At 45.0% G+C, this 13,304-nt stretch overlaps 1 protein-coding gene across 8 annotated transcripts in view; it reads left to right on the plus strand.

Annotated features, from left to right (window-relative positions):
- The first annotated feature begins 1,932 nt into the window (after positions 1–1,932).
- RBM39 (RNA binding motif protein 39) overlaps positions 1,933–13,304 on the plus strand; it is a 28,189-nt gene continuing 16,817 nt past the window's right edge. For 5 of the 8 annotated variants that reach the window (XR_014887780.1, XR_014887781.1, XM_085241779.1 and 2 more), the window contains exons 1-4: positions 1,933–2,074; positions 5,161–5,224; positions 7,052–7,101; positions 8,716–8,910. Coding sequence is in view for 6 of the 8 variants with exons in the window: in XM_085241779.1 (XP_085097905.1) it covers positions 5,174–5,224; positions 7,052–7,101; positions 8,716–8,910 (296 nt within the window). In the remaining 2 variants the exon portion in view is untranslated. The other 3 variants (XM_085241782.1, XM_010722241.4, XM_085241783.1) reach the window with 3 other exon arrangements.

Below are 13,304 nucleotides of genomic sequence, written 5' to 3' on the forward strand. Positions count from 1 at the left end.
TTATTAACAAGGTAAGGCTTCCTCCTGTGCTCTCAGGCTCCAACAGACACAGCTCAGGGATTTCCTACGCTGGACACAGCTTACATAGGCTGTGTGCTTTCCGGGACAGTTATCGGATACCTATGTCTAATAGCTTACACAGAATATATTGTTTCTGGTAAACAACAGTTTGAAAGGAGAGGTGGGGCGGACAGAGAGAAAGATGCAGTCACCACTCTTGGATCCCACGATGCCAGAGTTGATCCTTGAGCAGTGCTGATGGCTCTCCTCTCCCTAAGGAGAAGCTCAGTCCTTCAGAACATTACAGAAATGAGTTTAGGGTCTCAGATAGTCATCAACTCCCCTCTAACATTGTGATCAAGGTATGACCCTACCTCTCTGCAAGAGCAGTTCAAGATTTAGAATATTCTGGAACTGGGTTGGAGGGGCTTCAGGGGGTCTCGCTTTGACCCTGCCAAAATGTGTGCAAGCATAGTTTGTGAGATCTCTTCCTTCCTCACTAAGTTTGCTTGCTGTAATTAAACAGGCCTGCATAGTGTTCACAGGATAAGGAGTTGGGTCTAGACAAATACCTTGCCTTTGCAAGGTTCCCTCCTCCAATTGCTCCTTAACTCATTACTGTGGTGATCTACACTTCTACCAAATGTTTGGGACAGAAACATTTCTCAGTCTCTTAAAGAACCTTGCTCAAAAAATGGAAAAACAAGGCTTTCCACAGAAAATATGCTCATGCTGGACAAGGCACCTGTATCTGCCTGCAACTTTGCCAAGAAAACTTCCCAGCTGATAACACAATTTTGTTGATTCAAAGACACCAAAGCTACAGTACCACTGAAGCTTTGCATCAGTCACTATTCACAGGCTCTCTGAAAGCTTATCTTGGATGGCTGACAAGATCTACCAGATGACGTATGACCTAAAGTTGTCCTCTAACAACCTGAGGTGGCCTTGAAGGTTCCCTGTTTCTGTTCCTCCTATCCTGGGTCCACTTTATCTTGGCCAGTTCCTTTTCAAAGTTATGCTTTTCTGTTTCTTTAGCTAAAAGCCCCCAGATGACAAAGGACAGCAAGAGGACTTTTCTCACATAGAGCTTAGCATCAGAGCTGTAACTTCCCAGGAACACTTCACAGGGATAATTACATAGATGCTTCACCGTAAGAAAAGAACAAAGGCTCTGAGCCCGCAGCCACCAGCACAAGGCCAGCATGCACACTGTTGAATAACCAGAGAATATTAAATTTACACAAGAGACACCTTTTACCCTTCTGAGCTGCCACCCGGAGTGCAAGAGAGCAGTGAGCCCATCCAGTTAAAAGAAAACAAACAACACTGTGAGGACAACCAAGTGAGTAGGGACTGTTTGGGCCGCCAAGGCTCAAGGGTGGTCACAGGCAGCCCAACAGGCACCCCACAGGAGATCCAAAAAGGCCCTTCTTGCAAACACGCTACAAGCAACCTCAAGGTCCAGTAACTAAGACAGGACACAAGACCACAGCAACCGCCTTCAGCTCCCCCAGGAACCACAACAAGAAAATGGCGGCGCTGAGTTTAAATCCCTACGGGTCACCTTTGACCTCCCGTGGCGGGTGCGAGCACTCTCGCGAGAGCACGGAGGAGCGGAGATGGTGGTCTTACAGCCCTCACCGGATCTCGCGAGCGTTTGAGCGGTGGTTTCCGGCCGCATTGTCTCGCGACAGCTGGAAGGCGCGGGGCCGGGATCCGTGTCTCGCGAGAGCCCCTGCGACGGGTACTGGGCGCCCCCGTGCCGTGTGCGGAGCCTGCGAGCAGCGAGACGCGGCGGGCGCCATTTCGGGGAGCAGCCGCCGCGGCCAGAGCCGGGGCCCAGCCCGGGTCCGGGGACCGCTCGTCACGATCGTGCCGTTCTTTGCCGCCTGCCGCCTCCGCGGCCGGCCGAGCGGCGCCGTCTGTCCGCCTTTTGACCGCTCGGAGGATCCTGCCGAGCCCTCGGGCCCATCCCCCACTGTCAGCGCAGCCAGCGCCGGAGCCGGGAGCTTTCGCTGCCGCCGCCGGGCCTCGGACACCCGAACGAGGACAGCGGCTGCCCACGGCGCAGGTAACTGCCGGGCCGCGTACCGGGCGAGCCGCGGCCCGGCCCCCGTGGCGCCGAGGCCCGCGTCTCCCGCCGCCGCGGCCTCCTCGCTCCGGCAGGGCCGCCCCGTGCTGCGCTCTCGGGCCCCGCCGTCGGTGTCCCCGCGGCGTCCGACCCGCGTTCTTCCGGCACGGCGCGGGCGGAGCTCGGCCCGCCTCGCGGCCCGGCCGTGCGGGCTCGGCTGCTCCCGCGGCCACGTAGCGGGCGGGTCCGGCTGTCCCCGGCGCCGCCTTGTCCCTCCCCGAGTCCCCCCACGATGGCGCTGTGCGGCCCGGCCCTGATGCCCATGGGGAGCGGCCCTCGGGCCGTCGAGGCGCGGGGCCCGGAGCTGAGGGCGGCCCTGAGGCCCGGATGGCCGCGGAGCGGGACCTCGGCCGGGAGGGGGGGGGCGGGGCGGGGCTCGGCCTTGTGGCGGCGTCGCTGAGAACCGAATTTGATTTCCTTCCTTTCTGGTTGCGCACGGAGCGCCGGGGTGCGAATGTGGGCAGCGGGAGCGCCGTGCGGCCAAAGCTGTGCTCGCAGCCGGCGGTGAAGCTCTCCGTAACGGTTCTCCATGCCTCTTGTCAGCAAAACGCGGACCGAATTGGTATTTTAAACTTCTTGTTGCGTATTGTAGCACAGCAAAGAGGGATGGATTTACGTTGTGAAATGCTGATGAAGTCAGCAGTTGTAAATTTATGTTCTTTTAGGCTTCCTGTTGACTGAGGGAGTTTCAAGTATAATTCATTCCTGTTTTTTTCTTCTCCAGTGATGTCAAGCATACATTTATCTTCCTTGAAAACAAACAAAACAAAAAAAAACCCACACAAAGCCTTTTATAAGTAGTCTTTTAGGTTTTTTTTTGGTATTTAATGAAGGATGTTTGGAAATCAAGTTTATACTCATTTAGAATTTATGGACTCTTATCTGTGATTTTTTACTAGAAAAATAAGTTTGTTTTGATTTTTGGCTGGAAATGTGGAGTCAGTAGGTCTGTGTGTCACAGAAGGAGAAGGTACTTCGGTGGAAGCATGGTGTGACACCAGTATTGCACTGGTTACAAATTGCACGGGCTGAGGCCAAAGGTCTCTGTAACCTCATGAGAGATTACATGTTGAGCCTGTGGCTCTGCCCAACAGCACGCAGCCCAGAACAAGTAGGAATAGAGGGCTGTTGTGGAGCAGCACTTCCCTCTGTGTCCTCTGGTAGTTGTGGCTCAGGGTCACGAGGGGTGTCTTTGTTTAATGAAAAGCCTTTTCTATAAACTTTTTGTTTCAAACACAGCATGTGGCTTTTTCTTTGTTTGGGACAGTAAGTTCTGTGGCCGAATGCTTTGTGATAAGGTTTTTTTCCTTTTGTTTTTGAAGCCTCCGTAAGATGGGCGTTGCTTTTACACCTATTTGTGTGGGCGCAGCTATCAGCATTCCTCATGTGCTCGTCCACAGGGCTCGTGATTGGGCTGTCCCTGTTCTGTCCCTGACCTCCCTTGGCCATTCCTCTTCAAGTGTGAAGAATCCTGCCCTAGCTGTAGGTGGATGTGTGCTCTTGGCTAAATGCACAGACAGAAAAGCAGTCGTGGGTGGAAGTTGCCACTCATGGAATTGTTTCTTGTTGAAACCACATTTTGACCTGGTGCTTTTTAGTGTGCTTAATCATACTGCTCTTACCTGTACCTCCTGTTAGCAGAGCAGCAGTGAGTTGAGTTATACGTGTGTGTACACGCCTTGGAAAACTACCTGTAAATACTCTGAGAAAAAGTAATATGTAGCCATTAGGTAGAGACTAAGGGTGGCCATGTTTGTGGTAACACTGTAACCCCAGAGGCAGTAACTTTGGAAATGAGATTAGTGTGCCTTGGTGTACAGCCATTGAATGTGAACTTCCAGTGCTCCCATACCAATAAAGGTTTGTTTTATTCATTGTGTGCTCATGGGGAAGAGAGACTTGGTTCTTAGAGGTGGTGAAGCTCTAGTACAGTAATCTCAATTAAGAGGTTATGGGTGAACAGTTTAAAGAATTTTGTAAATTTGGAGTCATTTAATTATGCTGGAAAGTGCAGTTCTTGTACAGCAGTACCTGCAGCCACGGTGCAAGAGTTGTCGTGGTTTAAAGAAATTTATGGCACATGTGGAGTAAAGTCCTCCATCTACAGCTCACATCTAGAGCCTTGCTAGAAAAGAAAAGAAAGAACCTCTTTTATTGATATTTTTTAGGAAGTCGAGTCTCCGTTCAACACTGCAGTTTTGAAATGTTCTTAATAGTGGACTTGCGTAGGAAAAGGGAATCAAATGTTAGGAGGATTTGGAGTATAATGAACACAAAATGCCACGAGGAGGTTGAAGTTGAAAACTAGTATTGCATGGTGGGATATGGCTTCTTTTTCTTTTCTTTCCTGAAACTTAAAGGTCTGGACTAAATGGATCAGGTGTGTACTTTTCTTAGTGCTTGAATCATAAGATTCTTCAGTGGCCTGGGCTATGCAGGAAGTCACATTTCTTAAAGGCAGTCCAAGTCATCAGGGTAACAAATGTGATGGTGGCAAGTGCAGGGAGTGTGCAGGCAGGTTTGCCTAAACGTTTTGTCTTTACACAGCTCAGGTAATCCTTTGGTCGAGCTCTAGTATTTCTTAAGACGGCCACTAGACCTGTGCTCCTGCATCACAGCGAGCCGTGCTCTTTGTTGAGAAAGCAGGAAAGCAGTGGCTGGGAATACCTCAGGGGTTTCTGTTTGCTAATTGTCTGATAGCACAGAATCACAGAATGGCCAGGGTTGGAAGGGATCTCAAGGATCATGAATCCCCAGCCCTCTGCCACAGGCAGGGCCACCAACCTCCCCGTTTAATACCGGACCAGCTGCCCAGGGCCCCAAGCATTTGTGTTGTTGTCAGCTATCATTGGTTGCTGCTTTGTGTCACATTCTTTACCAGCTCACTGGCCGAGCTTCATTCCAGTCTTATTGGAAATAGCTACTGAGAGGCTGATGTGTGAACTGTAGCTGATGCAGTAACGACCTCTTAAGTAAAAGCTTAACACTGGTGTTTTCTCTCTCAGCTGGATTGTTTTTTCTTTCAGGTGTCCTGAAAAAATGGCTGATGATATTGATATAGAAGCAATGCTTGAAGCTCCTTACAAGAAGGTGAGAAAAACGTGCCAGTGAGGTCCTGTTTACCTTAATTTAGCATTATTCATGAAACTACTGCTGAACTGTAAACTAACATCCCTGGAGCCCTCATGATTTGTCTTATTGGAGATGCATTACATGTAACTTGCAAGTAAATATGTGCTGTTAATGTGATTATATTGTGCAGTAGTTTCACTTCAGCGCGATGAATAAATGCCCATCTATCTCTCTTTGTAGACTTGCCTAACGATATCTCACCTCTACTCCCATGAATTCACCTTTGATTCCAGTGTGAACTGTCAATCATAAGGTAGTAATTGAGTGACGTATCGCTGTACCGTGGTCCCTTAGGTTAAAAAAAAAAGAGAAAAAAAAAAGAAAAACAAGAAACAGAAACCCAAAAACAACCGACCAAAAAAAAAAAAATTACCCCAAAACAAGAAATCTCTCCTAAAATTGCCAGGTCCAGTTTGGTATAGCAACAAGGTGAATGCAGTGGTTTGGGAAAACAGCAGGGTTCCAAGAATAACCTTTTCACCAGTCCCATGGCAAGTAAATATTTGAAAAGTCTGCTCAGGGCAAGAAGAGTGAGACTTGCTCTTAATGCAGAAGGCTGGTGGTGGTTAATCTTTTAACAGAGCAGGTGGAAATCAGTTGCTGAGTGAACGAATTTACCTAAATTCTTGGATCCCTGAACAGCCCGTTCTTAGCAAGTAAAAGACAGTATCACAGTCTGCGCTGTCATTCTAAACAAATCTCCTGTATTCCTCTGTCCTAGTTGTTCAATTAAGAAATGTCAATTCTGATGCAAAATTCTTACCAATGAGGTAGTGATGTCTTTTGCCTAAACCAGCAGCAAATGAATACTGTCTTTTTTGTTTTTCACCAAGTGGTGGTGAAGTGTTAACATCATGCATGCTTTAGCACTGGTTTCACAAGTAATGTGTATCAAACTTAAGTCGTTTAGGAACTGTACTTCTGATGTAACCCATGTGATTAAATTGTAAAGCAAGTACATAAATTATATAGCAGCTATTGTTAGTTTGTTCTGCAGTGTTAATTACAACCGTGTCATGAATTTTGAATGAGCACTGTAAGTTTTAAATTGTATATTTAGTTTGTGTAATATTTAGTAGTTATATAAAATCTTGAAGAGAAAATTGTAAATTGTTATGTTAAAATTCTTGTGTCCTGGTTTAACATGGATATTTTCCATGTAAACAGGTATGGAAATAGGGAATGTTTAGGCTGGACTGGTGGATTATTGATGACTTTCTTGGGAGTCGACGTTACTAAAGCAGTGTGAATCCCTGTTTGCTTCAGGGCGAGATGTGTGACAGAGGTGGCATCAAGCTCTTACAACCCTTCAACGAAAATGAGCGAAGATCTCGGGAATGGCATCGGTCACAGGAATGGATAGTGGCTGGCTGCTAGCGCGGCCACTGGGGCTTAGGCAGAGATGTAGCCTTGGTACTGATCTGAGGGGCACACAAACCTGAAACTTCCTCTTACGTTTTATAGAAATAACATTTAACCACTTGAGTGCTGAATTCTGCAGGATAACTTACTCTCTAAACCATGTAAGGAAGTATCTACAATTTAATATACACTTTTAAATGATGTAAGTTTTGTATTTCATAATTGTATGACCTAAATTTAAGCAGCAAAGTGGTTAAACATGCCTATTTAAATTATCTAAAGCTTTCCACATTAAACTCTAAACAAGTAATTTAGTATTAAAATTTTTGTTTTGTATTTTCTTATTCCTATTCCCATTACCCTTTGACCACTTGAAATGTTTCCGCTTCGTCCTCACGATGTTCTTCTATCAACCCTGCTTAGGATGAGAACAAATTGAGCAGTGCCAATGGCCACGAAGAACGCAGCAAGAAGTGAGTGTCTTAGTGCTCTGCGCTGGGGCGGGGGGCTGGAGCTGTGAGGTTTGGTATGCATGTCATTAGTGCTGAAGGAAATAAATTGGGAGAGCTTGATATTTGCAGCTGTGGAAATTAGAAAGTTTTCTTTTTTACAAATGTAGTTACATCCTTGTCAGTGATACCACCAGATTTGTGGAAACGTTTATTGTTTTAGCATCAAATAAAAATACAGACTTGGTAGGTTCTGCACGATTCATCTCTTGTATTTTTTTGTATCTTTAGCTGTGCATTTAAATCTTTTGTGTGAAATCTTAAGCAATTTAGAGCAGTACAGACAGAAGAAGATTGGATTGCTTTCTTGAAAAGGTTCCATGTTGGGTTCCACATCAACTTCCCTCCCCTTTTCCATCCCAATATTTTTGTTACTACTCATATTCTCAACATTGTAGTCTTTCTTTTACTATTTTGTACAACAGCTGTTTTAAGTAACCTCTAAAATTACATGAAAGTTTTCAGAAACAGATTGCTTTCTTCAGGAAGCATTGCTGAAGTTCTTACCTAGTTGGTGCCTTTCTTTAAGGGTCTGTTTACCACCATCAGATTTGCACTGTAAATGTAGTTCTCATAATAAATACTATGGCCTTGGAACCCCATCAAAATCAGCTGATCACAATATTCGAAGTTCTGAAGCTTTATTTTTTTAAAGCATATGTAAAACTCTTGCTTCTGTTTTAGTGGCCAGCTCCCGAATTAGAACTGTGATAGGAAGAAAGATAGTGCTTCCTGAATTTCAGAATTGGTTCTGACCTCTCATTTCAGTTTCAATCAAAATGTTCAGGTGTTCCTGCTGTTGAGGAGGAGGACCTGGGGGTCCTGCTGGATGAAAAGCTGGGCGTGAGCCAGCAGTGCCATGGGCTGCACCCAGAGAGGGGCAGCAGGGAGAGGGAGGGAATTGTCCTCCTCTGCTCTGCCCTTGTGAGGTCCCACCTGCACTACTGTGTCCAGGTCTGAGATGTCATTGACTTCTTGTATTGCCCCAAATGTGCAAGAACCACGGGTGTAGAAAAGAAGTAACTTAGCAAGGAGAGGAGTAGCAGCTTGATGTTGAAAGAGGAAGCAAAACTCTTGGTGTTAGAAGTGGTGGCACACAGTGTCAGGAGAAAACAGTCTTCCTCAAACTTTGCTATTCCATTCTGTTTTTGCTTGTATCGGCTTTAACAATAGTTACTCTTATAGAAATAAGTTATTCTTAGCATCTTAGTGGCGTATTTGAGATGCTTGGAAGACAGCACATACAGCATTACATTTAATACACACTAGTTGTAATGTAGGAGGTATTTTATTCTCTAGTCCTGTTACTCTAACTGAGAACATGCTTTGGTGTCACAAAATTAACTTGAAAAGAAGTGCTGCAGAGCACTTGATCTTGTTCATTATGGATTTTAGGATTCCTGATGTTTACCCACCCCTTCTACAAAAATCCTTGTACAAATACTAGGCTGTAGCAGCTTTTCACGTTAACACTCGTGGCATCAAGTTAGAGGAACTGTGGAATGTGGATAAATAGTGGGAGTGATGGCCCCGAGCTGCACGTGTAACCAAAGTTGCATTATTTTTTTTTTTTATCAGGAGAAAAAAGAGCAAGAGCCGAAGTCGAAGCCATGACAGAAAGAGGAGCAGAAGCAAGGAGCGCAAACGGAGCCGGGATCGGGAAAGGAAGAAGAGCAGAAGCCGGGAAAGGAAGCGGAGCAGAAGCAAGGAGCGCAGGCGCAGCCGTTCCAGGAGCAGGGATCGCAGATTCAGAGGCCGCTATAGGAGTCCCTAGTAGGTTATTTAGCACGCGTTGCCTGCGGGCTGCCTTGGTGTGTGGTGTGAGAGCTTGAAGTTTGTCTGCCTGCTTTCTGCATTGGTTGTTAATCATCTCAGAAGAGGGACTGCGAGGTTCAGACTGAAGATGGTGTCAATAAGTATGGATTAAAAAAGAGGGCAGCAGTAACATATTGTGTTCCTCTTGCTAGTTTTCCTTTTTACCACGATGTAAAGAAGCAAAAACAAGTGAAAGAATGCATGAAACTTAACTGGAAAACAAATGCAAAAACAAAGTTCATTACAGACCTAAACTGCAGAGCAAAGTTTCTACATCTTAAATGCTTCAGTACATATGAGAAGGATTAACTGTTTTAAAAAAAATGACTTGTGTTTCAGGCTCATAAAACCCTTTGCTTGTGTAACTGAAATTTCTTACTGGATTGCTCCTCTTTATATGTTTACTGCAGGGCTGTTTTATGCATCCAAACTTAGAAATGTTTTGTCTTAGTACTGCTCATGTGCTGTATGCTTGCCTTGCCTTTTCTCAGGCTTAGCTGGAGATGTAGAAGTATTCTTCAGTGCCTCTCTTCTTTGGCTTGATAAGACTTCTGCTCTAGGTAGTTCGGGGCAGTTGACTTTGGCTTCTCAGATGCTGTTTTTTTCACTGGTGGTATTTGCTTAACATTCCTGCCCTGCTCTATGCTCCTCCCATCACCTTTTTTAGTCGTCAGTGAAGCAGAGAAGCAATGAGAACTGGGCTGCATGCTTGGCTTTTGTCAGCTACCTGCAGGTGCTGCTTGTGTGGGCTTTGGTCCGGGTCTCATCCCAGTAGTTGCCAAACCTTGGAATGCAAGGTAATGTCAGAAGTTAGGAGAAGGTGTTGGTTTTTTTCCTTCTTTTTGCAACAAGTGATGTCACTTTCTTTGGAGAAATCTGTCAAGATTTTTGTGAAAGTGCCCTTTCGTTTTTGATATTCTGTGAGCTTGTACAGTTCTCTGCAAACTGGATTCTTTATCCTGGGTGGCTGGGTCCTTCTGCAGGGAGTACATTCCTTTTGGTGCTCTTGAAATGCAGGCAAAAGTGCTGGAGGTGTCAGGGTCTCATTTTGTGCTAAGCCTCCTCGATGTTGGCAGTCTTCATGCTGTAGACGTGCTGCGTCTCTGGGGTCTGCCTGGCATTCCTTGTGCTTTTTTCAGTCCTTTGTACTCAGAGGTCACAGCATTTGCTTTTGCTTTATCTCTTTTATAAGGCTTTTTGCGGCCTTTGTAGACCTGCTCGGGGCTTCAGCTCTGAAGATTGCAACAGTGCACAGTTGGTTTGTTTTCTACAGCTCTTTGGCATCTGTACAATCACAGGAGCTGGCTGGAATTTGTCAGTGCCGCTGTTGTTGCTTCAGATTGCCTCGTAAATGTAGGAGTCCTAATCAAGATCTTCAGGGGTAGAACCTGCTAGTCCTCTCTCTTTGTGGTGCTGTTACTCATGTAATCAGCTGGGAATTCATACATCCTCTTGTTTGCGTGGGAGGCTTTTGCTCTTTGTTTTTTCCTGTCACTACTGAGTGAGATAGTTCTCTGCCTGCAGACATTTGGGAGCCTTAGCATCCTGGTCTTCTGAGGTGCTCTCCTTGGGTAGAGGTTGAGATGCAATTTACTACACACTAACCCGTGCTGACTTTCGTGTGTCCTGGTGTGTTGTACCCACATCTCAGAAGCATTGGTGCTGACTGAGGTGGACAGCAATTAGCTGTAGTTTGCTTGTAGGTTGTGGATGATACAAAGAAAAGCATCCTTTGTTGTCTGGAACGAGCAGAGCTGGTTATCTTAAAGATCTTAGTAGCAGGCAAGTCATTAGTTCTGGAGATAAAGCCTGCATCATCAGCCTCCTTTGGTTGTATGCCTTTGGGTCTACAAAAAATAATGCTAACACACGATGACAAACTCTTTATTAGCAATGCCATCAGCTTCACGTTTCCTGAGTAACAAACAATGCTTAATGAGATTGAGATACATCAGCTGCTGCATGGAGAATTTGGATCTGGAATCTCACCTTGTGGGGCTGTTCAGACAGTTGTGAGTTGGCGTTACTGCAGGCTGTGTTGCACTCAGCTGCTGCATCTCATTCAGGATGCTTCCTGTTTGTATCATTTCCCACTCTTCATCCTCTTTAAATGACTTTTAAATTAAGACATGTCTGCTGCTGGTGGACATGCAGAAGCATCTGCAGTACTGGAGAGAGGTTGTCTGCATGGTGTAGATAATTCTGAAGGAAAAGGAGGGGCAGTATGAAATAGCAAATTCTCAGCCTTCAAGTTTTGTCTTTAAACATGAGGAAGTCACTACACGTTGCAATTTTTAAAAGTTGTATGCTTGGCTTTCATTGCTGTGAGTGTCTGTGGAGCTTTTTATGTGTTGTTCTTTTCACTTATCTTGCCACTTTAAAATATTTAAGTTTTATAAGACTTCTTAGGAAAAGAAACTACCAAGTGTACCTGCTTAGACATCAGCTGCTCCTAATGTACTGCAGAACTCCCTTAGACTGGAACCAAGAATCAAAACTGTTCTGGAACCAAGAACTTAGATGAAGCTACGGGAGTCCTTACACATACACTGAGTGTTCATTGACTCTCTTGGCCTTTCTTGGCCAAAACTTGCCTCATCTGAGAGGCTTTTGTTGAACTCCTGGATACAACTGATGTGAGAGTTGTTTTGTTTTTTTTTCAGACTGACTTCTGACCTCGTTGTTTCGGACTGTGTGGCACCGTGTAGGTTTAGGAAGCTATGTGCATTGTTATACACGGGCTTATTGACCTCCAGACATACAGATAATTGCTTGTTACTCAGTTCTTCCATGCATGAGAGCAGGAACTGGACAAAACTGCAGAAGAGCTTTTAGAATGGCAGATGAAAGAAAGAAGAAAATTCCTTTGATCTATAGCTTTACAAGTAGATCTTAGTAAAAAAAAAAAAAAATATCCAAATAAATGCATCCCACGGATTACTGTTGGAAAAGATCTTCAGAAGTTCCCTCAAGCTGTCACCTTGCCTCAGACTGCTTCTGAGACTTCTCACTCTTATGTCTTCACTTCGTTGGTTTTTTAATATCCCTTTGTTTCTTATATCTTACACTGCTTGTTTGTTGAGAATGAAAATGAGCAAGAGATGATTGGAAGGTTAATGTTTTCTTTAATTTTCTCAGGATTTGAAAACTCACTTTACCTTCTCAGTTTTGTACTGTTTTTCTTTCTTTTTAACTAGTTTTCTGCAAAGATACAGTAAAAACACTTTCTGTTTCCCTGAAAGCTTGTGATCTTAGTCACTGCCCATTATTTAGTTGATCTGTGTGTTAATAGTCTGAGTATTGGGGTCACCCTTGTTCGTGCTGCATATGAATTAAAACAAATATCATGGTGTTCCGCAGTAGCATGTGTGAAGGTGCAGGGTAATCCCCTCTGATAAGATGCCAGCCTCTGAAACCAGGCATTTCCAGATGCACTTTTTGGCAGTATATTTTGGGGTTGTTGGAGAACTTGGATGGATGTTCTCAGCAGCTCACCCAACTTGAGTAGGAAATGCCATATTTTATCCTAGGATGTTTTTCAGTGGGTATTTTTGTCCAGAGTAACCTCAACACATTGCATATTAAGTACCTGTTTTTAATGTGTTATTTTGTCTTAACAAATAGTTTCTAAACCATCTGATTTATTTTTTTATTCCAGCGATGCCATATTTCCCCTCCTTTAACCTGGCCAGCATGGCTCTGGATCTTAGCCGTGTCCTTCCACCTGTTATGGTGTCATGGTGTGTTTATAGAGTGGGCATCCTCCTCCACATTGTGAATGCTGAGCTTAACTATCAGCACTGCTGCTTTCCTGAGTAGTAAGACAACCTGGCTGGCTACATGGGCTTAGTGGAAGTCTGCATAATGTCTTCAGACTGCTGTATTTTTCAGGGTGTCTTCACATCAGTTTATATCCACAGCAGAAAGAAACAATTCTGTGTGAAGGGAAAGTCAGATCCTGTGGCATTCAGTGGATGTAGAGGAGGAAGGTTAACAGGTGGCATTCTTTGCCTTGTACCTAGGAGGAGCTGAAGTACAGGGAGGACACAGTAGTAGTAGGAATTTACCATCCACGTCACAGTCTGTTACTCTGCCGCAAGAACCAGCAAGAGTGCTGCCTTACTGTGGAAGAAACGGGCAGATTGCCCTTTGTTGTAACTGCTTCTGTGAAGCCTGCAGGACTAAAATTAGATTCAGCCAAGAGATGGTGGTGTATCTATATAAGGTTAACTACTGGCTCAAATGGTTCTGTGTTTTGATGTCCATTCAGGACTGACAGGAAGCTTTAGTTACATCTCAGTAACACTCTGTAGTGAATGTAGCAGAGACAGCACTAGCAGATTTCCCAGGAT

The sequence above is a fragment of the Meleagris gallopavo genome, chromosome 22, assembly GCF_905368555.1.
Source record: "Meleagris gallopavo chromosome 22, MGAL_WU_HG_1.1, whole genome shotgun sequence".
NCBI classification, from domain to species: domain Eukaryota; kingdom Metazoa; phylum Chordata; class Aves; order Galliformes; family Phasianidae; genus Meleagris; species Meleagris gallopavo.